Source organism: Chaetodon auriga, chromosome 9, assembly GCF_051107435.1.
Source record: "Chaetodon auriga isolate fChaAug3 chromosome 9, fChaAug3.hap1, whole genome shotgun sequence".
Taxonomy (NCBI): Eukaryota; Metazoa; Chordata; class Actinopteri; order Chaetodontiformes; family Chaetodontidae; genus Chaetodon; species Chaetodon auriga.
In genome coordinates, this window is record NC_135082.1 from 20,378,553 (window position 1) to 20,401,978 (window position 23,426).

General features: G+C 41.3%; 1 protein-coding gene across 1 annotated transcript in view; it reads left to right on the plus strand.

Annotated features, from left to right (window-relative positions):
• Positions 1 to 21,729, plus strand: part of glra4a (glycine receptor, alpha 4a) — a 46,503-nt gene extending 24,774 nt beyond the window's left edge. The window contains exons 2-9 of the mRNA XM_076738333.1: positions 4,111 to 4,241; positions 5,568 to 5,635; positions 7,066 to 7,289; positions 8,016 to 8,098; positions 11,732 to 11,869; positions 12,102 to 12,316; positions 15,374 to 15,523; positions 20,756 to 21,729. Coding sequence (XP_076594448.1) covers positions 4,111 to 4,241; positions 5,568 to 5,635; positions 7,066 to 7,289; positions 8,016 to 8,098; positions 11,732 to 11,869; positions 12,102 to 12,316; positions 15,374 to 15,523; positions 20,756 to 21,046 — 1,300 coding nt within the window. The 3' untranslated portion in view covers positions 21,047 to 21,729. The remainder of the gene's footprint in view (positions 1 to 4,110; positions 4,242 to 5,567; positions 5,636 to 7,065; positions 7,290 to 8,015; positions 8,099 to 11,731; positions 11,870 to 12,101; positions 12,317 to 15,373; positions 15,524 to 20,755) is intronic.
• Positions 21,730 to 23,426: the final 1,697 nt, after the last annotated feature.

A 23,426-nucleotide genomic window follows, 5' to 3' on the forward strand; every position in this document is an offset into this window, starting at 1 on the left:
TCTGATATGCAAAATCCAAGATGTATCAGATAATTAATGCCAGTCCTTCCTGGATTTGATGAATTCGTGTGTGTGATTAGAATTCGTATCAGCAAAAGATTTACTAAGTCATGCTCAAAAAGCTCCTGCAAATATTACACAGTGCTCCCAAATGAAGAATTTAAAGATTAAGACTTTTGCATTTCCAATATAAATGCTATTAATGGAGATTAATGCAAACTTGAGCATCATTAATCCACCCAGAACCACAAAAAAGAAATGCTGCAGATGTAGAGACTATTTCATATCCAGTCATATACAGCAAACGTGTACTATCATCAGACCATTGTGCTTGATCAGTATCAAGGAGCGAAATAGCGGCCCCTCCTAAAGCTCTGCTGTTTCATCACTGTTTCTTAGGATCAACAAGCAGAAATAGCTCCACAGATCCAAGCTGCACTTCACTAGAATTTACTGTGGGAGTCTGTGTGTCGGGTAATAGCTTAGCTTCAAGTACACCTGAATAGACGGTGTAGGAGTAAGAAATGAACCTCATCTTATGGACTACACTTACTATGTGGTGGTAAGACTGAGGACTTTGACTGTGGTGAACTCCTATATAATCAGCCAGCTGTGTCAAAATGAATTCACAAGGCTCTGCCAGAGCATTCAATTGTGTTAGAGACTCATTCCTCTTCCGTCAATATTTCTTGAAAACCACAGGTTATTGTCACATTTGTCTCTGAAAGCTTGTGACCACCTGTCAGAGAAAATCGCGCTTGAGACCTAACAGGATATTTTATTGTTCTGTTTAGATCCATAAAACAAGCACAGCCAAAGTCTGACCAGAGAGAGAGAGAGTGAGAGAAGGATGAAAGCGGGACCAATATACTGTAAAATCAGCAACACTACAGAGTGGACTTTAGCCAGAAGCAGTGGAGTGGAGTCAGGGGACCAGTGAGAGCTGAGCTTTATAATGTAAGAAAGGCTGAGATATGTGCGTGGCTCCACTGGGAAAATCAACAAAAGGTGCTGGGTGCTTGTACTAGTTTTAGCCATACAGTACCAGCGGCATGGCTCCAAAGATGGAAACTATTGAATGGTTAGTAATGAAATTTGGTACTTTACCATGATGAATTGTTCAGCCTTCAGTATGTGTGCACACACGGCTATGCAGCACTTTGAAAAGACCTGTGAAGACAGAATTGGACAAAAGAGAAAATATTCATTGATAGTGATCACATATCAGAAAAAGATGAGATACTAAAGAGGTACTGGAAAATGAATTAGTTGAATAATCAGAAAACTGGATTCACAAAAGTATTTTATAGACGAGCTGCTTATGAGTTACACTGTTCCTCTTGGCAGTAAGAAACACATACCACCAGTATCACCACTGATAGATCAACATCAAGCCCCCACTAGAAGTACAGCACAGTCATTCATACATTAAACACACAGAGTTGCGGAGCAGAGGCGCTCACTGTCTGAACTGAGCAGACAATCGTAACAGCGTGGACCAGAAACAGACTGAACTGAAGTCAGTCAGAATCTGAACACCATCACAGTAGAAACAGTGATGTGTTCATGTACAGTTAGTCCAACAGTGATTACTTAGAACATGTATTAGCAGCACATTAACCTGAGACAGCTACTATTGATGTGCATCATTAACACTAATTTGATCACAGAAGAATCCCATTTAATGTATCATCCAATGCGGAAGTGCCAAAAACTGCAGTTCCCTGAATGGCCACTTCAGGCTGGCTCCAGGAAAAAATCCCATATACCCCCATATTAAAATGGCCAACAATAAACATGTTTAGAGCCTTGTACAAAAAACAGTTTTGGTCTCTGTAGCTAAATCCCATAGTACAGTGAGTGTAATCCCAGTGAGTGTTTGGAAGTAAAGCATGGGCGTCGATACACAGAAGACATTTTGTTTTGTACCAACAGTCAAAATTGTGTTCTTTTAAACATTACCATAATCCTTTCCTAACTTAACCCAAATAGATTGTCTATTAACCATGAGCACAGTTTTTCCCTCACTTAAAGCAAAGAGTTTGTGTCTAAACCTAATCAGACTTCAACAGTAGCAGTCGCAGATCAGAAAACAATCATACCAATCATTTTTGTAATGATAGTATGTATTTTACAGGATGTTTTGTGTTCCAGAAAGCTAAAATAACCATTGATTTAGCAATTTAAACAAATTAGAGGTGGTCTTGACGCAACCTGCAGCCTTGCTAACACAACACTTTACACTTACTTATTCCTTGATTGATTTATACAGATGGCTGCACTCATTCAGATTCAGACATCGAAGGACAGACACTGTCAATTCAGAGCGCTGAGATATTGACAACATGCTGGTTTCCATCTGAAGCCTGGGAAGCATTGACAATTCGTGAGTGAGCAAGGACACCTCAAATGTAGGTGTCAGTAAGCAATCTATGTGAGACCAGACAAGGCCAACGTGGTCTTCTGAGTAAACCCTCCAGTATTATTGTTCATATATTTTGCAGAGACATGCTCAACCTGAGAAGTAGTTCAGCGGAGTGGAGGACTTTGCTCAGATCGTGGGACTGTATCCCACGGGGCATTGTTTTGTGCGATTAGCTGCTGGACCCTGAGATCCCTGATGGTTTCATAATTATAACACAGTTAAGGAATCAAAATGATCACAATAGCTTAATTTCCAAACAATTCCTAATAGGTCGTTTACACAACGTCACATGACTCCTTTGTTGTGGCACAAACTGCAGATGGAGGGCAGGAAGTGATTATCTGTATAGGAAACACTATAACACACACTCAAAGTGCCAACAACGGAAAAAAATATTTGTTAACCATCTGCAGTCGGGAGGAGCCAAGTTGGATAATGGCGGAAAGTTTAAAGTAATAGCAATAGCAGTAATAGTAATAAAGTAATCTTTAGTGGCGTTTCACCGGACCTTTGTGAGTGGTTAACCTTGGAAAACAACCATAACGTAAACGTCAACATTCAACACTGTGGCTTAAGTCTTTTAAGTTTATTCTGTGTATACCTCTCTCTCGTAATTTCATCTAAACTAGCACAGCAATAACTTTCCTTCATCTCTTCCATTGCATTTTTTACTTCCTGCCCTCCATCTGAATTTAACATCACATGACTGCAAACAACCCATTGTTGCTGATACTATTACAACGGGAAAATCTCTCAGGATCTGCTCAGCTTTACTCTTGAATGCCAAAAATATCCTGCACGAAGACCTCGATCCTGTCGCCCCTGATGATGCGGTTTATTTAACTCTAAAGGCAGCTAAGAGGCTGTAAGATTGGTGGATCAGTGATGAAGAACACAGGGCACCAGTAAAGCTGTGCCTCAGAGGGGATTGAACCAGCCGTTTGTACTCTAGAGCCTCAGATCATGACAGATCGTGAACTGTTAACAGCTGTATCAAAAGCATGGGATGCAATCAGCTGAGCTCCAGCAGGGACCGGCAAGAAATCACACCCATTATGAACCCAGCTTTCCTGGCGTAACATGCGTTTTCCTTCTTTCCCGCCATCTTTCTTTGCTTTTCTCTGTCTCCGCTTCTCTCTTTACTTTCGCTCAGGCCTGTTGGTTATTCCTGTCACTGGCTGCCTGAGCCTCACTGGAGCTTGTATCAACTCCTTCCTCTCCCCGGTGTGACATTCATAGCATTACAATTGAGCCATCAATCTGTCGAGCCTTACACCTGCTAAGCCACGAGCAGTGGGAAGCGCAGGAGAGGGACGAGTTTACCTCAGAGTCTGTTTTGCTTCTCTGTAGTTAGGGCCTAACAACCACAATAAGTCTCAGACATGATGTGAAATAGATAAGCTTTTAGTTGCCAGCTGAGGCAAGCCATTCAGTCATCATTTTTCACCCTCATTTCCCCATCCACCGCTGGGTATTTTTTGCTGATGACTGACTTGGTGATAGCTGTTGGCTTCTCATTCTGTTGGATTCTCATTATTTTTTTTCCACCACCCCCACTGCTACCTCTCTCTCTCTCACACACACACTCCTCCTCTGCTGTTTCCCAAATCTTCTCTCCTTTTCTTTCTCTTTGTATTTGTTCCCACTCTCCCTCCCTCGCTCCCTCCCTCCCTGGGTAATGTCAGACTGAGCTCCTGTAAGGAGGAGATAAAGCCCCCCGGCAGGGCAGGACCACAGCTGTCGCCTTCTGACTTCCTGGACAAGCTCATGGGGAAGACGTCAGGATATGATGCCCGCATCAGACCCAACTTCAAAGGTACAGTGTATGCCAAGGCAGACCATCACAGTAGCCCTCAAGAAAATCCAGCAGAAAGCACAACAAGAAAACAAAAACAAAGACCGGTGGATCTGTGCTGTGAAAGCTAAACAGCTGACCTCTGTCATGTGTATGTGCTGTATGTTGTTCTGTCAGAAACTGTGGCGTGATCTCAGCTGGACTTTTTAAAATTGATGATTCTCAGGCAAGCTCTGGAGTTGTAAGGGTCTTTTTTCCATAATCTCCAAGTGGATTTATGGACGTTCATGCATGATAATACCAAAGATAATAATATCCTCGGTGCACGGTTAGACAAAGATTATGGAGTTCGAGCCATTTATACACTAATTTAGATTTTACTGTATTGGATTTGTTCAGGATAAGCAGTTCCATAGTTGCATTGCAGTGTGCATAACTGCACCAGTAATGACTGTTCAGCCCTTGCCTCTGATTGGTTAAGATGTATCACATGCTAGTTTTTGACTGTGTTCATCTTCAAGAAACAGATGGAGCCATACTCATACATGGTTTTAGTTAAATGTTTACACATCCTATGTTGTACTTCAGGTCACTATTGACTTTTTTAAAACAAAACCAAGACCACAATTTAGCCTAACCTTGACCAAGTGCTTTGAGCGCCTAAACACAGCCATCAAAAACTGCATCCATGTTCGAGTTGCTAATGGATGTTGTATGTTGTAGCTACTTCAAGGATATTATAGGTAAAACGAAATACGTGGTCAGTGATGATTTTGCACGTTTCCTCATTATGTCGATAAAAACTTAATTCAGGTGATGTTTCTCAGCAAATGCACTTGCTGTTGCAAAGTAGAGGCACATCATTTCAACATAATTTTCAAAATGTTTGCAATCGACAATTTTCTCACCAGACACCAGAATGTGGGCAGATGCATCTGTGAGACCTTCTTTGCTCTCAGCTGTAACAATGCCAACATTATCTGTCACTTCCTCAGAGTGTTTTCTTCAAACTTTTTGAAGTTGGTTTCAGTAAATTTGATTTTTTTTTTTTTTTTTTTTCCTTTTGGCTGTAATTACACTTGAAAGTGACAGGCCTGAAAAACATGCTTTCTCCAAGAGCTCCAACAGCAGAAGTGAGGCTGGAATGACATGCATTGGTACAACATTTTCAGTCACAGTGTCTGTATGAGGATGCTAAGTAATGAAAACCTGTTGTAAATCTTTAAAAGTTACACTATGTATATCAGTATAATATCATTGCTATTTTAATGGGGACAGCACTGTGTTCTCATGAATCCAATCTGATGTGAAAGATGTGTGAATTTAGTTTGTTTTTTCCTCCCTCAGGCCCACCTGTGAATGTCACCTGTAATATTTTCATCAACAGCTTTGGGTCCATCACAGAAACTACAATGGTAAGAAGATTTAAAGCATTTCACATATGTTAGAGAAGCAAATGTATTTACTTTAAAACAGCTGTTTATTGTGTTTAGAAATCTCACTGTAGTTTATTTGTTTCTAGTTGTGACTATGGAGTAAAGTTTAGTTGTGTCTCGGCATGATTTATATATAGAAATATGGACACACTCCATCCTCTTTCTTTCCCACCATCTTCTCTGCTAATCCACTCCGTGCCGAAGCCGTTCCCTCATTTCTGTGTTTCCTGGAGCATAACAGTGCAACCTTCAGAGACCAATGGGTCACTGACATGCTGATAATGAACTGTCCACTCTGCAATTAAAATGAAAAATTGAGAAAGTGAATGAAAAGGGGTACGAGAGAGGACAAGGGGTTCAGGGAGAAATGTCTGTCCTAAAGTCTGCATTTACAGTGTTATAGCTGCTGGGTCAGCACAATACAGCAGTGAACTGTTTAAGAGAGTCTGAGGGAGGTTCACAGGGTCGGACCTCCAGGCAGGCCAGCCCAGAGAACGACAACACTAACGATGTCATTGTTTGCACTGGTGAAGCATGCTTTTCATTCTGATAAAGTAAGAAAAGGGAACAATCTACAATGCCCAAAGATGAATTCTGAATTAATTGTGCAGATTAGATTTCTAATTTAATTACTCGTGTATGCTGGCTGCAGGCTGGACTGATTGTGTTCAGTACTTGTCCTTGGCCCGGCTTTCGTTGCCAACCCTCTGTTCACCAGCAGCACATGGCTCCAATGGCTGAACAAACAGTACACCATCTTATTCAGTCAGTCACTTCAGGAAAATATGGTGAAGCAGGGACACTTCACCAAGAGTGATGCCTTTATTAGCCCGAGCCAGGTTACATGACCAAGATGGAGCATCTGTAATAACTCTAGTGCTTGCATCTGTCATCATGAATGGAAGATACATATGTAAACATTACTTTAATTTACAGAAGCATTTTTCAAGTATAGCACTTAGTGTCCGAGGAAATGCCATTATTCTACTGACAATCAATGATCTGCCTGATGTTAAATCCAGGACCCACTGTTCACTGTGTTGTAATAGGACACACATGACATACAGTGGACTGTACATCATAGTCTGTTTCTTTGTAATGGCCGTTATATGATTGCATAAGAAAGAAAGATTTAATAGCTAAAAAAATGTGTATTTAGGCTTTTAAGCAAGGGTTAGGGTTAGCCCTAACCCTAACCCTAAAGGAAGGGGATTATTAAAACTGTACAACAGCTCAGATCAAATTAAATTTATTGTCCGTCAGAACAGACTCCAATAGTGACCAACAGAAAATTCCCAGAAACCTCTCAAATCACTACTGCAGAATGATCCTCTTCTAAGCTCACCATCTCCACTACAACGTTCACTGATGATATATTTTTCCATTAACTGCCCTGAGTTCTTCCACAGGACTACAGGCTCAACGTATTTCTACGGCAGAAATGGAATGACCCTCGCCTGGCCTACAGCGAATACCCAGATGACTCCCTTGATCTGGATCCATCCATGTTGGACTCGATCTGGAAACCTGATTTGTTCTTCGCAAATGAGAAAGGAGCCAATTTCCACGAAGTCACCACTGACAACAAGCTGCTACGGATTTTCCAAGATGGCAGCGTTCTGTACAGCATCAGGTAACTACAAATATTCCCAAAATGCAAAGATTGCAGTTACCGCGTACTGTCCGACTCACGGTATTGCAAATACAGATGATCACCACCTCATTCCTCTATATTTGCTTCCTATGTTTTATGGTTATCAAACATCTTCATGTGCTCTAAACACATGATGCAATATAGTCAATGTTAGGAGAGTCAATCACTTAGGTGTTTGTAGTTTGTTCTTCGGCTGGTGAAAAAGATATTGTGTCATCATAACACAGTAGAAACTGGTGCTTGTGTGTATACTGCTGGCAGCTGTTGTCTCGCCTCTGGGCGATACGTTACAGCAGGTAATTACGCAGCTTTCCTCCCAGACAGACTCCCGAAAAGCACTTGTTCTCTCTCTTCTTTGAGGATTCTTGAAGGCTTAATGCATCAACAGCACAACAAATAAAAGTAGAGATGCCTACACCAATTACTTGGCCATTACTGCAGTGCGATGAGCAATCAAATGACAGTGACTCGATGTGTTTTCCAATCTACTGTTTTTAAAGGGAAATCTGTAGATTTTTTCTTTTGTCACATATAATTCTGCTGTTTCATAACAACAATAAAAAAGGCAGCTCATCAGTGATTTCACTTCTTTTAATAACCCATCAGTCCTCCTTGTCTTTCTGTGTCTTTTTCTTGAGCCCTTTTGTGCTTTTTGACTTCCCCTATTGTTCCTCCTCTCTCTTCCGATCTGTTTTTCTATCTCAGGCTGACTCTTACCCTGTCCTGCCCTATGGACTTGAAGAATTTCCCCATGGACATTCAGACCTGTACCATGCAGCTTGAAAGCTGTGAGTCTTCTTCGCTTCCTCCTCTTCCTTTTGTCTCATTTTCCTCCTTTTATCTCCCCCCTCTTCTCAATTTTCTACCTTTTGCCTCTCTTGTAAAGTGTCTAAGCCTGCTTTATTGGTAGGAACTGAATCGTAACTTTAAATTTGTCTCATTATCAGAGTTATATTCACAGAGTCCATGTGGAAAACGGTTCCTTTATCTTTTCAAATTGCATGGTATGTGTTGGTGGTTAGTTAATGATATTTGGAATGTGATTGCTGCCATTAAGCTCGTCAGCAATCCGTGTGCTGTGATGTTGCAGGGGGCAAAAAGCACGACTGACCATTTGCTAAATCCTTCTCCTGATTGATTTGTCCAATCAAAGCTTAGCCACAGTAACTAGGCACAGCAGGCCGTCAAGTTTTGGATTTATGTGCATGTTGACACGGTGTGCAGAGTGTGGATGGTGTCTTTTTTACCCTCTCCAAAACCAAAAATACAAGAGCAAAGGTGTTAGGAATGGTTCAAACAGTGTCTTTGTCTGCTGGCTGCAGACATTAGCACGTCATGCTACCTAACTTACTACCTGCAGTAATGCAGCTCGACCTCCATTGGTATTGGCATTTAATACTACATTATCTTGTAGGACTACATTGAAAAAGCCCTGCTCACAAGCACGTCCACTGTGCAGCCTAGTATGTCCATGGATGCTACTTGAGCAGAGTTTAGGCTTAGCCAGCTGCAGCTGTGTTAACACAAAATCAGTGGTTGCTAGCTATAAATGAGAAGCCTGCTTTTATCTACACCGCCTGAAATCAAGGACCCATTGTTTCAAAAATTACTAAGAATTTTGAGTTATAATTCTGCCCTCATTACTGTTGTAAACTACAACTACAGAACACTTGAGAGGTAGCAACTGGCTTAGCAAACTGTCAGACGTTTATCATTCTTCAGCCTACTTGTTCATATTTAGGCTACTGTATATTTATGAAAAGAAAAGTTCACAAAATGCACAAAAGGCATTTGAAACCTTTTTAAATGTTATTGCTTTGATAAAACGCAGGGGAGGAATAATTTTGCCCATTTTCAGCCTTCCTTGCCTTTAGCAGAGATAATCGGATATCTGCCCTCGTGAAACCAATTTCCAGGATATAAATAATAAAACTTTAATTTTGTGTCCCTTTTATTATATGTGACCCACCCTCTGTGCCTAGAGGTGACCTGATTCCCTGTCATAGGAACAAAAGAATTTGAAGTCTAGCAAAAAGGGAGGAAACAGAAGGAGCATTCGTACCATTAAGTCACTGCACCGTTTCAGAAGCATTGCTCACAGATAAATAAGTCAAGCTGAATCCTGGTATCTCTACCTACGTCCTTATCTGATTCAACAAGAACAAGAGGTACTGGTTTGTATAGAACTCGTTACCCCCTCTTTGTCCAGGAGGCAGCATGATTTATTTCTGCAAATTAATACAGGGACAAACAGATAAAAAAACAATAAATTTAGTGCAGAAATATAAAGATATTTCACCCTTTAGGAGTCTATGGGAGAGGAAAAAGATGCATCCTTAAAGCAGCAGTTTGTCTGCGTTCCTGTTGGGGTAACTGTATCACATCACACTGCCATTAAAGCAGATGTAATCATTTCTGATTAAAGGCCTGGTGAGTATACTTGGCCTTGAGTTGACAAGTGCTAGTACAACACCCAAGGGTGTGATCACCTTGGCTGGAGCTCGATGTTAAGAGGACATCATAGGTTTTATTGCCATGAGCATAGCTGTGGAAACACCGTCTGTTCAACATGAGAAAACGAGAGAGAGGCGGGTGATGGGGGCGAAAAAGTTATCTTTGGGGTTTGAGACAGCCAAGGCCAATCTTCTTTTCTGGCCTTTCATGCCATGGGCTTATATAGATATATAAATAGAACCAACCAGAAGATTCTGCCTCACTCTGACACATCAAAGCCCCATATATGCAGCTTATACCACTTCGCTTTGCCTTGAGCCATTAGTGTCCAGTAACCTCAAATCTACTTTACACTGTAAGTCCAAAGCAAGACTAAGACAGCAAATCTGAAGCATAGCCATAGCTGAGTTAAGATCGTGGCTTTCATTAGGTGAACTGCTTTTTAACATGAAAGAAGATGGTCTGTGGCTAAGAGTCTACCTGCTAAGGTATTCCAGACATTCTGCCTCATGAATTTCACTTATTTTATTGTACCTTGAACACTTTGTCAATTATGGCTTTACGCCTCTTAGCTGTAGCTGGCGAAAGACCATTTCATTATTTTAGGAGAGCATTGGTATTCCCCTTGTTTGTTACAGCAGGTTGTGCGAATGACAGTGAATTCTCCTTATGAACAAGATACCTGTGTTTTTCAGGCATGTGGTATGGGATAGGTTATAACATCTTGAATAATTGATGCCTTTGTAACTTAGGCCCTAAAGGGTCCCAGTAGACACAAATGTTATTCAGATGTGCAAGGAATCCTGTGTTGTTGTTGCATGTGGCATGCATTTTTAATACAGCTCTGATCAGGCAGCTGTGAGAAGCAGTGCACGCTTCAAAAGGAGCAGGCAAATCAACTGTGTGTGGAAGCAAAATAATTATTGACTTGAGTGTGTAAGTGCTTTACTAGACTGTATGTTCACTTGCAATTAGTACTGGTGCACATGGGTGGTAGTGTTCATTGGAAAGATTACACACACTAATCAGCTCAGTGTGTGTTAGCACATACAATATCTCCTGTCATATGCTGCAGATATGCAGATATGCCCTCTCTTATTCTGTAACCTTCAAGCAACCATGACGACATGACTGTAGCTGTGGTGGGTGACCTTTACTGTGACAAACATGATGGCAGAGGTTAGCTGGTAGCTGGACAGATGGGCTGAAGCGACATTACATCACTGCAATAGTCCAAGTTTCATTCTCTCTCTCTGTCTGAGTCTCATTAGTCAAGGTTTCTGATGTTTCTCAGGCATAGAGTTTGTACTGTGGTAACAAGATCCCAGGCAGAGTGTTTGTGTAGGAAAGAAATTAGGTTAAGAAGTAAGAAGGGAGGGATGAGGATCGCAGCAAAAAGTGATAAGAAAAGAATATTTAACAGTGTCGTGGTGCATTTGGTTTCATGCAGTATGTTGAAATATCCACTAAACAGCTTGTCTGTAATTCTATTAGCAACAAGACATGTAACTGATATATCCTGTGACTGATGCATTCCCCTCTCATAGTCCGTAACCAATACGCAGCCTTGTTTTGATGTCTACTTATCAATGTAATGATGAAAATGATGGAGTGCAGTTGCAAGTAAAAAGTGCCACTCCCTGGATTTTTGGCTTATCACTGAAATGCATTGATCAGCTAATTTTACCCAGTTTTATAAAGATTTGGCATGTCTGACATACAAGAGCCTGTCAAATAATGAACAGTAATAGAGCATCTTATCGACGTCTTGGGGAAGTCGATTTTGAAAACGTTAAAAGCAAAATGTATGATGTTACTAAGGTATTTTAGAATTTGTCTGAAATTATTTGCAAGATTCATGGAAAGAAGAATAGGAGTCTGCTCTATTCAGTGTAATCTCAGCTAAGGTGACACATTTCTTACTGTTTCTTCCTGATTTCAGTATCTTCTCTGTTCTCTTTTCACAGTTGGTTACACCATGAATGACTTGATCTTTGAGTGGCTGTCTGAGAACCCCGTACAGGTGGCTGATGATCTCACCCTCCCCCAGTTTGTGCTAAAAGAGGAGAAGGATTTGGGCTACTGCACTAAGTATTACAACACAGGTACAAAATGAATTACATTTAGGGTGTAGAGCCACAGTGAAGATCTAAATTAGAACTGAGCACTGCAGCTGTTCAGTGTTGGTTCTTGTTGGGATTCAACTTAGACCATGAGTTGCTTCAACCATAATTCTATTATGTCTTTATCATATATCTAGACTCTTTTCTCCCATTCTGACAGTGTATTTAAAAAACAGTGCAAGACCGTTGAATGTACTTTGTCATTCGTTTGCAGGCAAATTCACCTGCATTGAGGTGAAGTTCCACTTGGAACGCCAAATGGGCTACTACTTGATCCAGATGTACATCCCTTCCCTCCTCATCGTCATCCTCTCGTGGGTGTCTTTCTGGATTAACATGGACGCAGCACCAGCCAGAGTGGGTCTGGGCATCACCACTGTACTGACGATGACCACACAGAGCTCTGGTTCAAGAGCCTCTCTGCCCAAGGTGGGTCTTCTGACCAGTGATTGAGATGTATGATGGTTTGTACATAGTAGAAGGTGGATTCTTTGTTGCAGGTGGACTGTTTACTGAGCAGTCTGATCAAATAGAAACCAGAGATGCAGGGGATGAATTATCAAAATTATCTATTCCTGTGTTTGTTTTTCAAATTAAATTGGGTATTTAAACAGTCAGAGTTTTAAAATCTGATGTTGGGCTATTTAAGACATTCTTGCTGATTGTGTCTGAAAATCAATGGAGTACAAATAAAATAGAAGCTCTCTGCTGTACAACTTGAAATATTGGTCACAGAAACCAATTTTGTAACGAATCATATGCTCGTCTTCCTCCAATAAGCAAGTGTGTATGAGAGGAAATAGCATTACATAATGCTATCAGCTCAACAAAAAGGTCAGTGACTTAATAAAAAAAACCATCTAATAAATGGATTATGGCCCGAGTCTGAAACTTTGCAGACTGTTCTGACATTTTGCTCTGACATATCCCCCAAAAAGTGATGCATGATTTAGAAAAATACCATTACATTTCATACCTGATATTTCCTGACAAGCTGACAAAGCCAACCCAAATGCTCCACGAAACAAGTGACAGACACGCAATGGATTTTTGTTTACTCAGGACTGCAAAAGGTCTACTGAGGCAAAGGCATTTGGAGGGGCTTTTGGAATGGGATGACCTATTATGGCATATTAAGTCATGAAATGCTGACTTTGCATGAGGCAGGTCCTGATTTAGACACTGAGTAGGGAGCAGACAAACAAGGGCCAGGTGGGGTGAGGACAACGGCATGAGAAAAACATGCAGGGCAGGGCGCACAGAACCTGGGGAGAAGATTAGGCAGCAGCCGTCATCAAGAGGGTCAGTTCTTTCTTTCTGATTGGCTGGCAGGTGTCCATTAAAAAACGTATTGTAGAATACCATGAGGATCCAGCCAACGGTTTAACCAATGATCTAAATCAGTGCACATGGTGTATTAGATTGCTGGTAACCATAGCAACAGCACTTCTGCCTGGTGCTACATTACCAGTTAATGCTCTTTGGTGGTTGTTGGGTTTGACTGCATTTTATGTGCTTTTGACCCTGACGAAGAGGGTTTTCTTTTTTTTTTTTTTTTTTTGCTTAAAACGAATCTTTACAAATTTTTAACCAGATTTGTATCATTACAATGTGGGTAGTTAATGCAAATGATCAATATTTAATTTCCCTCCATGCTCCCAGAGCTCCCCACATTTCATCTGGTGGACCTTTTAAGGCTCTAGGGCTGTTGTTCCAACTACTCCCACCTCCTCAGAAACAAATAGCATAGAAGAAGAAGCTCACATCAAACTGTCAAATTTAGACAATGCTGATCAAATATGAATCAAGATTTTGTTACTGCTTTGCACGTTTCAGGCCTCAGTGTTCTCTTTCCACTGCATAGACAGCCCAGTTTTATGAAAGACCATTTTTCCAGCAGTGAAATGCTTCATTCATTTAAACGAGGAATAAGATCCAGACTCACATTCACACCTGGAAGCTCCCAGTACAACCACAGTCTTATCTGCCACTGAGCAGCTCCACTGGAGCAGTTGGGGGTTAAGTGCCTTGCTTAGTGGTACCTAAGTGGTGGTAATGAGGAACAGGGAGTACTGTTCTTTCACCGTCCACAGCCACATTTAACCAGCAGTTCCCGAACTATATGGCTTGTGACCCTTTAAAATGAAGAGATATCTACTCGAGAGAGCTCGTCACAGCTTCTGGTCTCAGTCCGGATATGTTATTCCTTCTGAGATTGTTTCATTTGAGGCATTTTTAGAAACCTGAAGAGGTCAAAGTAATCCATATTTGACAAGACAAAAACGTTATTTTCTTCAATACAGTGAGAAAAATCAGTGGGAGCTTTTCAATTTGTTTCCTGTAGACATCAACTTGCGTATAGAGTTTGAGTTTCCGTAGCTTGAAAATAGATTTATATTAGGGGGAAAAAAGTCCCATCATAATATTTCAGGAGTGAAATTACAGGCAAAAATGGCCTCCTCAATGGCTAAATTAAGCCACTACTGGCCAGATACAGCCAATATGTGTCAGTCTAATGCTTAATCAAATAGCCATGATAATAAAGCCTTTTAGCATCATGGTATGAACTTTGCCTGAATCCATTCTCTTTACTCTGACGTCTTTTTCTGGTCATTTTTTATATGACTGTATTGTAAAGAATGGTGTTTGTAATAGCTTGTCTACCTTATTGGTGTATGCATGTACAGATAGTTAATATACAGAACATATTGTCCTTGTATTACAAAACTCATCTCAAATCTGACACAGAAATCAAGGTTTACAAACCAAGGTGCATACTAAGATTTTTGGTGGTCTGAGTACTTACATACATACTTACTGACATGTAGTTTTCTGGTGCATATTTCCTCTGTCTACAACACTTACCAAAAATGAAATCACTGCCTGAAATATAAAAAAGATGGGGGGTTTTTAAGGATAACCATGGAAAGAAGGCAATATAATTCGATTTTTCAATTATTATCAGCAAACATAGTCAAGAGGTGTTAAATGGTATGTTAACAGTGAACAAAGACTAAGATGTGCGGCAGCTGTGAGTGTGTGTGTGAGTGTGAGCCTGTAATCCAGTGGAGGTGTTGATTAAAACATGCAGAGTTGTTTTCATTGTTCACAAGAGTTAGTTTGCACCCTACTGATGTGTCAATTCCTGCTTTTCCCCACTTTTATGCATGTATCTGTAACAGTCAGCAAACTGCTGCTCAATTGAGTGAAGTTTCCACACAGTGCTTGCTCAGTGGGCGTCGCTGATTTGCTGTGACATGTCCGCTCTCATGGACGGCCGGGCCGGGCTCTCCTCAAGTCTTAGCCGTGACCTGTCTCATGGCTACGTGTCAACTGCCCACATCCCACTGACTCATTATAAATCTTGGCGAACCCAAAGATGTGTGTCATTACGTGCAAGAGGAAGCTGAGGAATGGGAACAACCCACAGATTATCCATTAGCCTCATTGATTGGCTGCTGATGATGTGACCTTGTCTGTTCTCAGGTGTCCTATGTGAAGGCCATTGACATCTGGATGGCGGTGTGTCTCCTGTTTGTGTTTGCTGCCCTGCTGGAGTACGCAGCGGTTAACTTTGTCTCAAGGCAACACAAGGAGTTCATCAGGCTGAGGAAAAAGCAGCGGCAGCAAAGAATAGTAGGTGTAAATCACACACACTCGCAGGCGAAAGCATGCTTACACACTGGGTCACACGTTGTAGCAGATTCTAAAAAGTAAGCACAAGGAATGTGCACACACACACACACACCGGTCCTTGTCAGCCTCTATAACATTGACTTCTGCCTCTTGTTTTTGTGGGACGCTGTATATTCAGGAACTGACAACATCAACACGCTACAGCTGGCTGTCATATTACATGAGGAAGAACAGCTTATTTCAGTTCAGCTCATTTCCATGGTGAGCGCTGACCTGTGAAGAGCCTTCGCGATCCTTTCGCTCTGTCACTACATTTGACACAGACCCACAGCGGATCTACCAACCCTGTGGCACTGGGATACCAAAACCCCGCAACACTGATACATTTCTGTATTCTCAGACACTAAGACGGCAATCGCACCTGAATGTGTGGAGGAAGGTGCAACTTGATAACAAGAAGAACAATTTCAGCACACAATCTCACTTACTGCTGAAATATTTGCCTGATTACAACATTAGAGATTTGATCACCTTCAACTGACCAACCAACCATCTTATTCAACATCCATGCAACCTCAAAGCTCAGCAAAGATCAAAAAAATAGAAAAGAACAAGTGAATTTAGGAGAAAATGAAGCGATATATCACAAATCTCACAGTGTTATCCAACCTTGTTGTAAGCAGTTTCATGTAGGAACTGTTCTTTCTACTGAACCGCGCCCATCACCAGTATCACTGCACAGAAGGAAGCGTGCATCTAGTCCCAGGACACTCATCTGATGTTGCTAGCTCGTGTGCACCGGGTGGCAAATGTGGCACCGGCGAGGAGCTGTTCCTCTAAACGTGCTGTGGAGTTGATCTGATCTATAAAGCATGAACACGTTATGTATTAGTGTTGTTTCACACTGATCTTCAGCAACATTTCCTTGGTGGAGAGGAGGTCGTGTGGCTCAGGTCCTGTTTGTTTGGCAGCACCTGGAACTCACTCGACGTCCTCCCAGATCCGTGTTGCTGTTATGTGTTTGCAGTATCTATAGTTTCATTGTCCAGATTATCCAGGCTGTAATTTTTTGATATGTTGATTTATTCTGCACACTCGACATCTATTGTGTTTGTCAGTCCTGGAAGAGGTATCCCTCCTTTGCTGCTCTTCCAGAGGTTTCTTCTGTCTCTCTGGGGGGACGTTTTCCCTGTCTATAGAGGGTGCAGACTGTAAAGCCCCTGAAGGCAAGTTTGTGATATTGGTCTATATAAAATGGCTCCCTTGTTTTCTTAGCTTGGTCCCATTTGTCATCCAAGCATCCCCTAAATTGGATCCAAATCTTGAACGACAATTATCATGGCAAACAGCTTGTAAGTTGACAAATAAAAGTGTTTACAGAGAGGTGAGAGACCTTTTGCGACACAGAGAGATTTGTCTCCAGAGAAACAGACGGGACATCTTGAAAATCCCATTAAAACAGCTCACAGGCTGGGCAGCTTCCCAGACTCATGGCAAAGTTCCCTGAAAAGGCAGAAGAGTCCAGCAGATTTACCGGGCAGCCTGCCCTCCTGCATCAATACAGGACAGAGAAAATGATGGTCTGTAGAAGAAAGGACTTCCCCTGTCCACATCAGCTGCACAATTACTCCCACTAAGGAGTCAGGATGTCGCAAACTCTGCACCTGAGAGGTATCGACACATGGGAATCTGACCGAGTGTACAAATCTCAGACTGACCAGCTTTAATCAATGCACTTTACCAGCTTCGTCTCTGGTGCTTTCTGAGCCAAACACAGCTGCAGCCAGTAAACCCACACAGCCTTCAAAATCACAGAAATAAAAACTAGAGATTCCATTTATAGTCTCTGCAGAAATAACTTGACCTGGCCTCTCGAGGATTCTTTATTCGTCTTCAAAGCCAGTTCCCTAAACTAACAGGCGCAGATAATGTCCTGTATTATCACACTCTCGGTGCCTTTTTAATTACAAGCTGAGAACGTCTGCTTGAGTTTGTTGTTCGAATTTGAAGTTTGCATCTTTAATCGCTTTATTTTTGGCACGGCACAGGTAGTTTTTTTTTATTTAAATGAAGCAGGGGGAATTCTCCTTCCCGCTGAAACACTAACTGTGTCCAAAACTAATTATAATTTCAACACTAATGATTTTCTCTTACAAGAGACAACCAAAGTCTCGTTTTACAGCAGTAGATGAAATAAAGAGCAATAACTCTTCTCCCAATTTGTCTGCCTTGCTCTCCGATGGAGGTGTTTGCCAGTCAGCCTGGGAGTGTTGAGTCGTTGCGGAAAGTGAACGACATCCCTGGTAACAGCTCAGCCTACAGGAATATGAATCACCACTGCAGCGCCTGTGCCAGGGTAAAAACTAACCCCGTGTGCACCCTGACCTTCAAACCCAATTCTTGTCCGTGCCCCCACTTCCCCCAATTGATTCTGTCGTGCAACTTTGGCTTCAAACCTGAATATGTTCTGGTCTTTCTCCCACAGGCAAACCCCTCTGTGTGTTGATCTCGCCCCTGTTGCTGTAGCCCTATTTTTCTGACCATATGCCCTCTTATACCAACATGGCTAACCTGGAATTATTGACCTTTATTCTTTCCCACCGTGTAATCTGTTTTTAAGGCTACTTTAAATTCAACACACAGTTCCTCCTCTTGTTCTCTCCTTGTCATCCAACTTTTAATCTCCTTTTTTTCCAGGTCACTTTCCAAGACTGTTGACATTTAGAGCAATAGTTGTGTTTCTTCTAAATCATCCAGCTAATTTAGAGAAAGAGTTCAGTATTTGTGGAAATGGCATTGATAGGAGTTAGGTGAGAAGATTTATTCAAGATCACTCTCGTGCCTGTGCCTTAAATATGAAGCTACAACCAGGAGCTGGTAGCCAGTTATCTTAGCTTTGCATTAAGACTGAAAACAGGGGCATTCATGCATTCATGGTATTGATGGTCAGGAGTGTTTAGCAGGTGTGCTAAGCAGTGAAATAACTGTCGCCCATCCTGATGAAAACACCTATCTGTCTGACTTTCAAGATTAAAATATTTCATGTCCTTCCTGTCCAGTAAAAACCATATATCTCCAAATTTGGTGATTTTTCTGATGAGATAATTCTACTTCTTAAGCTAAATAAACTATTCAACCCCCCCTTGGAATAGCTGGAAAATGCATTGTTATAATGAAACACTGGTAGTATTTCTGCACAATGAATACTTTTGCTTTTCACACTTAAAAGTACATTTTGCTGATAATACATACTTTTATGTAAGTACAGTTTCAAATGCAGGATTTCTACTTGTAGTGGAGTATTTTTACAGTGTGGTATTGCTACTTATACTCAAGTAAAGGATCTGAGTACCTCTTCCACCACTGCTAACTAGGAAAACTGAGATCATCACTGGTTACACCCTGAAAACAACCACCTCCACAGTTACTTTATTCTCCACAGAGCAAAATATATAATATTGTGATAATCAGAGCAGTCTCAATTGACCTTATGGCAACAAATCACAAAGTGTGTGGCTGCTGCTGAGAGCACAGACGATGAGCACCTATTATCTTTAGAGGAACGCACCATTAGACCTTAGCACATGATGTACTGTATCGTTTAGGAAGGTGTAGGAGGGATAATTAAGCTGTACCAGAAGAGCTCCAGCTCCCTACACCCCTGTTCTATGGTGTAATTTGTCACTGGAGCAGCACACATAGTTAGCAGAAGTTACTCACAACCGGGAGGATGTAAGAGGGAGGAAGTTCACAGCAAATGAAGTTAGCAGCTTAGTCTTCAGCTCAAAAGTGACGGTGCAAGCAAAGGGCAGGTAGCGAGAGCTCAGAGGTAAGAAAAGTTTTCAAAGAACTGAATGAATATTGTGTGCAGGAAAAATGTAACAGTAAGAGACAGGTGGGGACAGGTGTGAAATACATTAGTAGTATTGGACCTTTAGCAGCAGCTGGTAGGGTCTCACTGCCAAGTCTGTCCAGCACAGAGATGAGAGTTTCAGCAGTGTACTAGAGAGCTGCCAGGGTCAATGAGAGAGAAACAGGGGGGGGCAGGGATCAGAGCTTTCAGGGCACTTCACACTGACTACTAATCATCCAATTTAGATCCCACATCTTCACTTCCCCCTGCTAAAGTGAATCTCTCAAAGTGTCACAGGGCTGTCAGAGTTAAGCTGCATGTCTATTAATATTCTCTTCAGAGGGCGGGAACAGTGTCTCATTCACTGTAAAGAAAAGAAAAGAAAAAAAAAAAGCCCCCTACCATTCATCAGAGCATAATGCCAAGTGCAAGTTTTTTTGGTGGGGTTGAGATCATGACTTTTCATTAATAGACATTTTGAAAGGTCTGTCACTCTGCAACTTTGAAAAGAGCTGCAAAGGAGAGATGGAGGTTAATTTTTTGATTAACTTTCAGGATTATAATTTCCTTTCTTCCTCCTAATGATGATGCCCTCCGATTCCCCTCTTTGTGTCACAGAAACTTCAAAAAGCTAAATTGATTAATGAAAGTTTATCTGAGGTTAGAGCCCGTTTTAGCCCCTGTTTGTGCCTCTCATATACTGTGTTACCATTACATGCAACTGACAGAGGGAGGTTCTCTGTAAAATACATAAATGTTTATACTGTCATGATATACTGAACGTTTTTTCTCAGTCTCTCTTTAACATGTTTTCCAAGTTGTGGCTGTATTTCCTAAACCAAATGGAATGCATTCATATTTTCCTGCCTTGTACCAAAAGAGCAAGAGCATATTGAATGTAATTTTCAGCTACCTGGATGGAAAATACAGTTGCTGCTTAAGAAACGAGTCCAAAATCTCTTTGCCCTGCATCCAGATGGTGAGAAGAGGCTTTGAGGATTTGGGAAATACCTGTAGAACAGCGATAAGCGTTTGCTGAATGAATGTGGGGTTCTCAAACATGGCCAGGTATTTCTTTTTTTCAGAGAAACGAATGTTGTGTGACTTTAATGTACCATAATCGCAACATGAGAGGAACAAACTGGGGCTAGTAGTGGAGCTAAGTTTCATCCCTAATTTGAGTATTTTTGTTTGTCAGTGGTGGCCCACGCTTCTTAATCTGCAGATGTTCTCACTCTGTTGTATGCACCTGCCCTTTTCTGCTGCCACACCCCAAACACATCTGGGAATCATCCACTCAGAGGAAATGTAAAAAGCTATAAGCTAATTCTTGTTGACAGCCAGAGCCCAATCCTTTCTGTCTATGCTTGACCCCGCAGGAGGAGGAACTGGTGAGGGAGAGCCGTGGTTTTTACTTCCGGGGTTACGGACTGGGTCACTGCCTGCAGACCAAGGATGGCGCCGCTGTGGAAGGGGCCACTGTGTTCACCCCACCGCCTCCGGTTACCATGTATGACGGAGAGGTACTTCACAAGCGTTTTGTGGACCGGGCCAAGCGCATTGACACCATATCCAGAGCTGTCTTCCCTTTGAGCTTCCTCATATTCAACATCTTCTACTGGATCACCTACAAAGTGCTGCGACACGAGGACATCCATGCAAATTTGTAAAAGGCTCTCTTTGACGACCCCAGTTTAGGTTTTCTCTCTCTCTCTCTCTCTCTCTCTCTCAGAACCAAAACTGCCTGTCAGATCTACATTACAATGAGGAAATGTGTCAAGAGGCATATGTGCTTCTTAAAACCATTGCTAAACACTTTGAGCTCAGGTGCGTTATCGGGATCTCAGACCAACAGCGATTAAGCTGAAAGACAAGGTTAAGCTGCGTGGATTCAGGCTGGTGTTGTTTGCGATTGCCCTCTCGCTCCTGTCTTAGTTTGATTCGTCCGGATTACGGCAGAGACAAAACACTGCTGGTACTTATGGGTTCATGACCTTTGTTTGAGATGATGAGAGTTGAGAGAAAGTCGATGTTGATCCTGGCTGGATGAGACATACTGACTTGAATTTTGACACTGCGCATATTTGAATGAATGTTTTTGAAAATTCAAAAGATAATGGGTTTTTTACACCTTTAGATTATCAGATAGGTACCAATCTGTGCGGGGGGAGGAGTGGGTCTTTGATATTTATTAATATTCAATAGGTGGTGTTAATTCAATTTAGATTATATATATATATATACGTGTATAAAGTGTATATAAAACAAGCTGTTCATTAAACTGCACAAAGCACAAATATGTATTTCCTTTTGTCTAAATTTAAATAAATTGTTATTCTGCCAGGAAACCTGAAATGATTTGTTCCTCTTTAAGCTGAAGATTTGGTTGATTGCTTTGAAAAAGGATGCAGGGGTCGTGCAGAAAAAAGGCTTTTTTAAGTGCGTAAGAAATTCAGTCACAGAACAACTGCATCAAACACAATTACTTTTCTATTTCAGTGCTTTAATAGAACCCATCAGGTCCAAATCCCAAGAGGGAAGGGCAAAAAAAAACCCCTTGGAAATCAAATTCTACATTGTAAATGCTGTGGATGCGAAATATGTAATCTATTCACGTCAGCGATTCTTTGTAAAGCTTTTCTTAACATGACTGTAATAGCTGTGAAACCATACACTTGCATAATCACTCTGGGTGGAGTCTGACCAAACTTCTTAAGAAAATTGCATAAGAGCTGCCATTTGTTTCCCAGTCTCAGGAGTGGCTTTGAAGGTGTGGAAATGTAGGGCTGAGGTGGAGGCGGGGGGAAGGGGGGTGGGCATCGCCAGCGAGGGAGGACGAATGGGTTTTTTAATGGGAAATCAGAGGGTTGTTTTATCAACTAATGAGTTTGAAAAGGGCTTGGTGTTCCACTGCTAATGACAATGAATTCACAGAGGCAGCTGGAGCCTACTGTCCTTTTGTCGGCAATCCTAATCAACCCCTCTGTATTGTATGGCTCCCCAGGTAATGAAAAAGAGTGTGTGTGCGCACATGTGTGCATGCGTTTCCAAGCCTTTGTTTCTATTTTATCTCCTCTCTGTTGTTTTACAGATACAGATTTTTAAAATGCATCCATTGTCCCGTGTTATCTCTTTCAATCACAGCCTGTTGTGCTGGAGGAAAAGATGAAATAAGGAGGCTCTGTTGCAGAGTTTCATAAGGGTTGATACAGCTTTGGAGCATAAAGACAAACAAGAGGAGCAGACTAATTGCCACGGATTGCTGATGGTTTGGAGAATAAGGAGTGGCTTGACATACTCAGTGAAGTTCCTCCTACTGACAGCTTAACTGGATTTATAAAGCAGAATGTGAGGGCACGCTAATGTCAGAAAGACTGGCTGCTGCTCGTCGCTGGCACCGATTTCCCCATCGTTTCAGTCCCTATTTTAAAAGCAAACATCTCCAAAATAGAAAACCTTGGACTGCAGGCTTTTTGTCGTGGACCTCCTTAAAGCCACTTGAAATTTTTTATATTAATGCACTATTTTCTCATCACATTTGAAATGAATGTGGAAATGTGAAAAGCAACGATGACAAAACAATCAAAACAATCAGACACTCGAAAACAAAAACGGTACCACGTTCTAATGAAAACTGACTTTCTAATAGATCTCTCTAAAAGGTTTCTAGTCTGTAAATAATTATGTTAATTTGTTATTAAATCACTTATTGAGGCTTTATAGATCAGTTATAACCAATATGCGCAACCTTTGGGTTGCCTGGTTCTCCTCCAGCATGACACTCTTTGTTTATCATCTCTTCAGTTCATCATGAAGACACCTCCAATGGTTCTTTTGACCACTTATGGAAAAGAGCTTTATTAATGACTTATTAATATTTATTGCCGCTAACCTGGTGGCGTATTGGAAAAAAAAACATAAGTTTCTTTAATGAATTATGATTTCATTATTGCTTAACAGAAAGGATAAACACCAGCCAAAGGCCTGGCAATGCCAAAGTTGTTTTTTTAAAATGGATTTTAATATCTATAAAAAAAATTGAAAATTGTA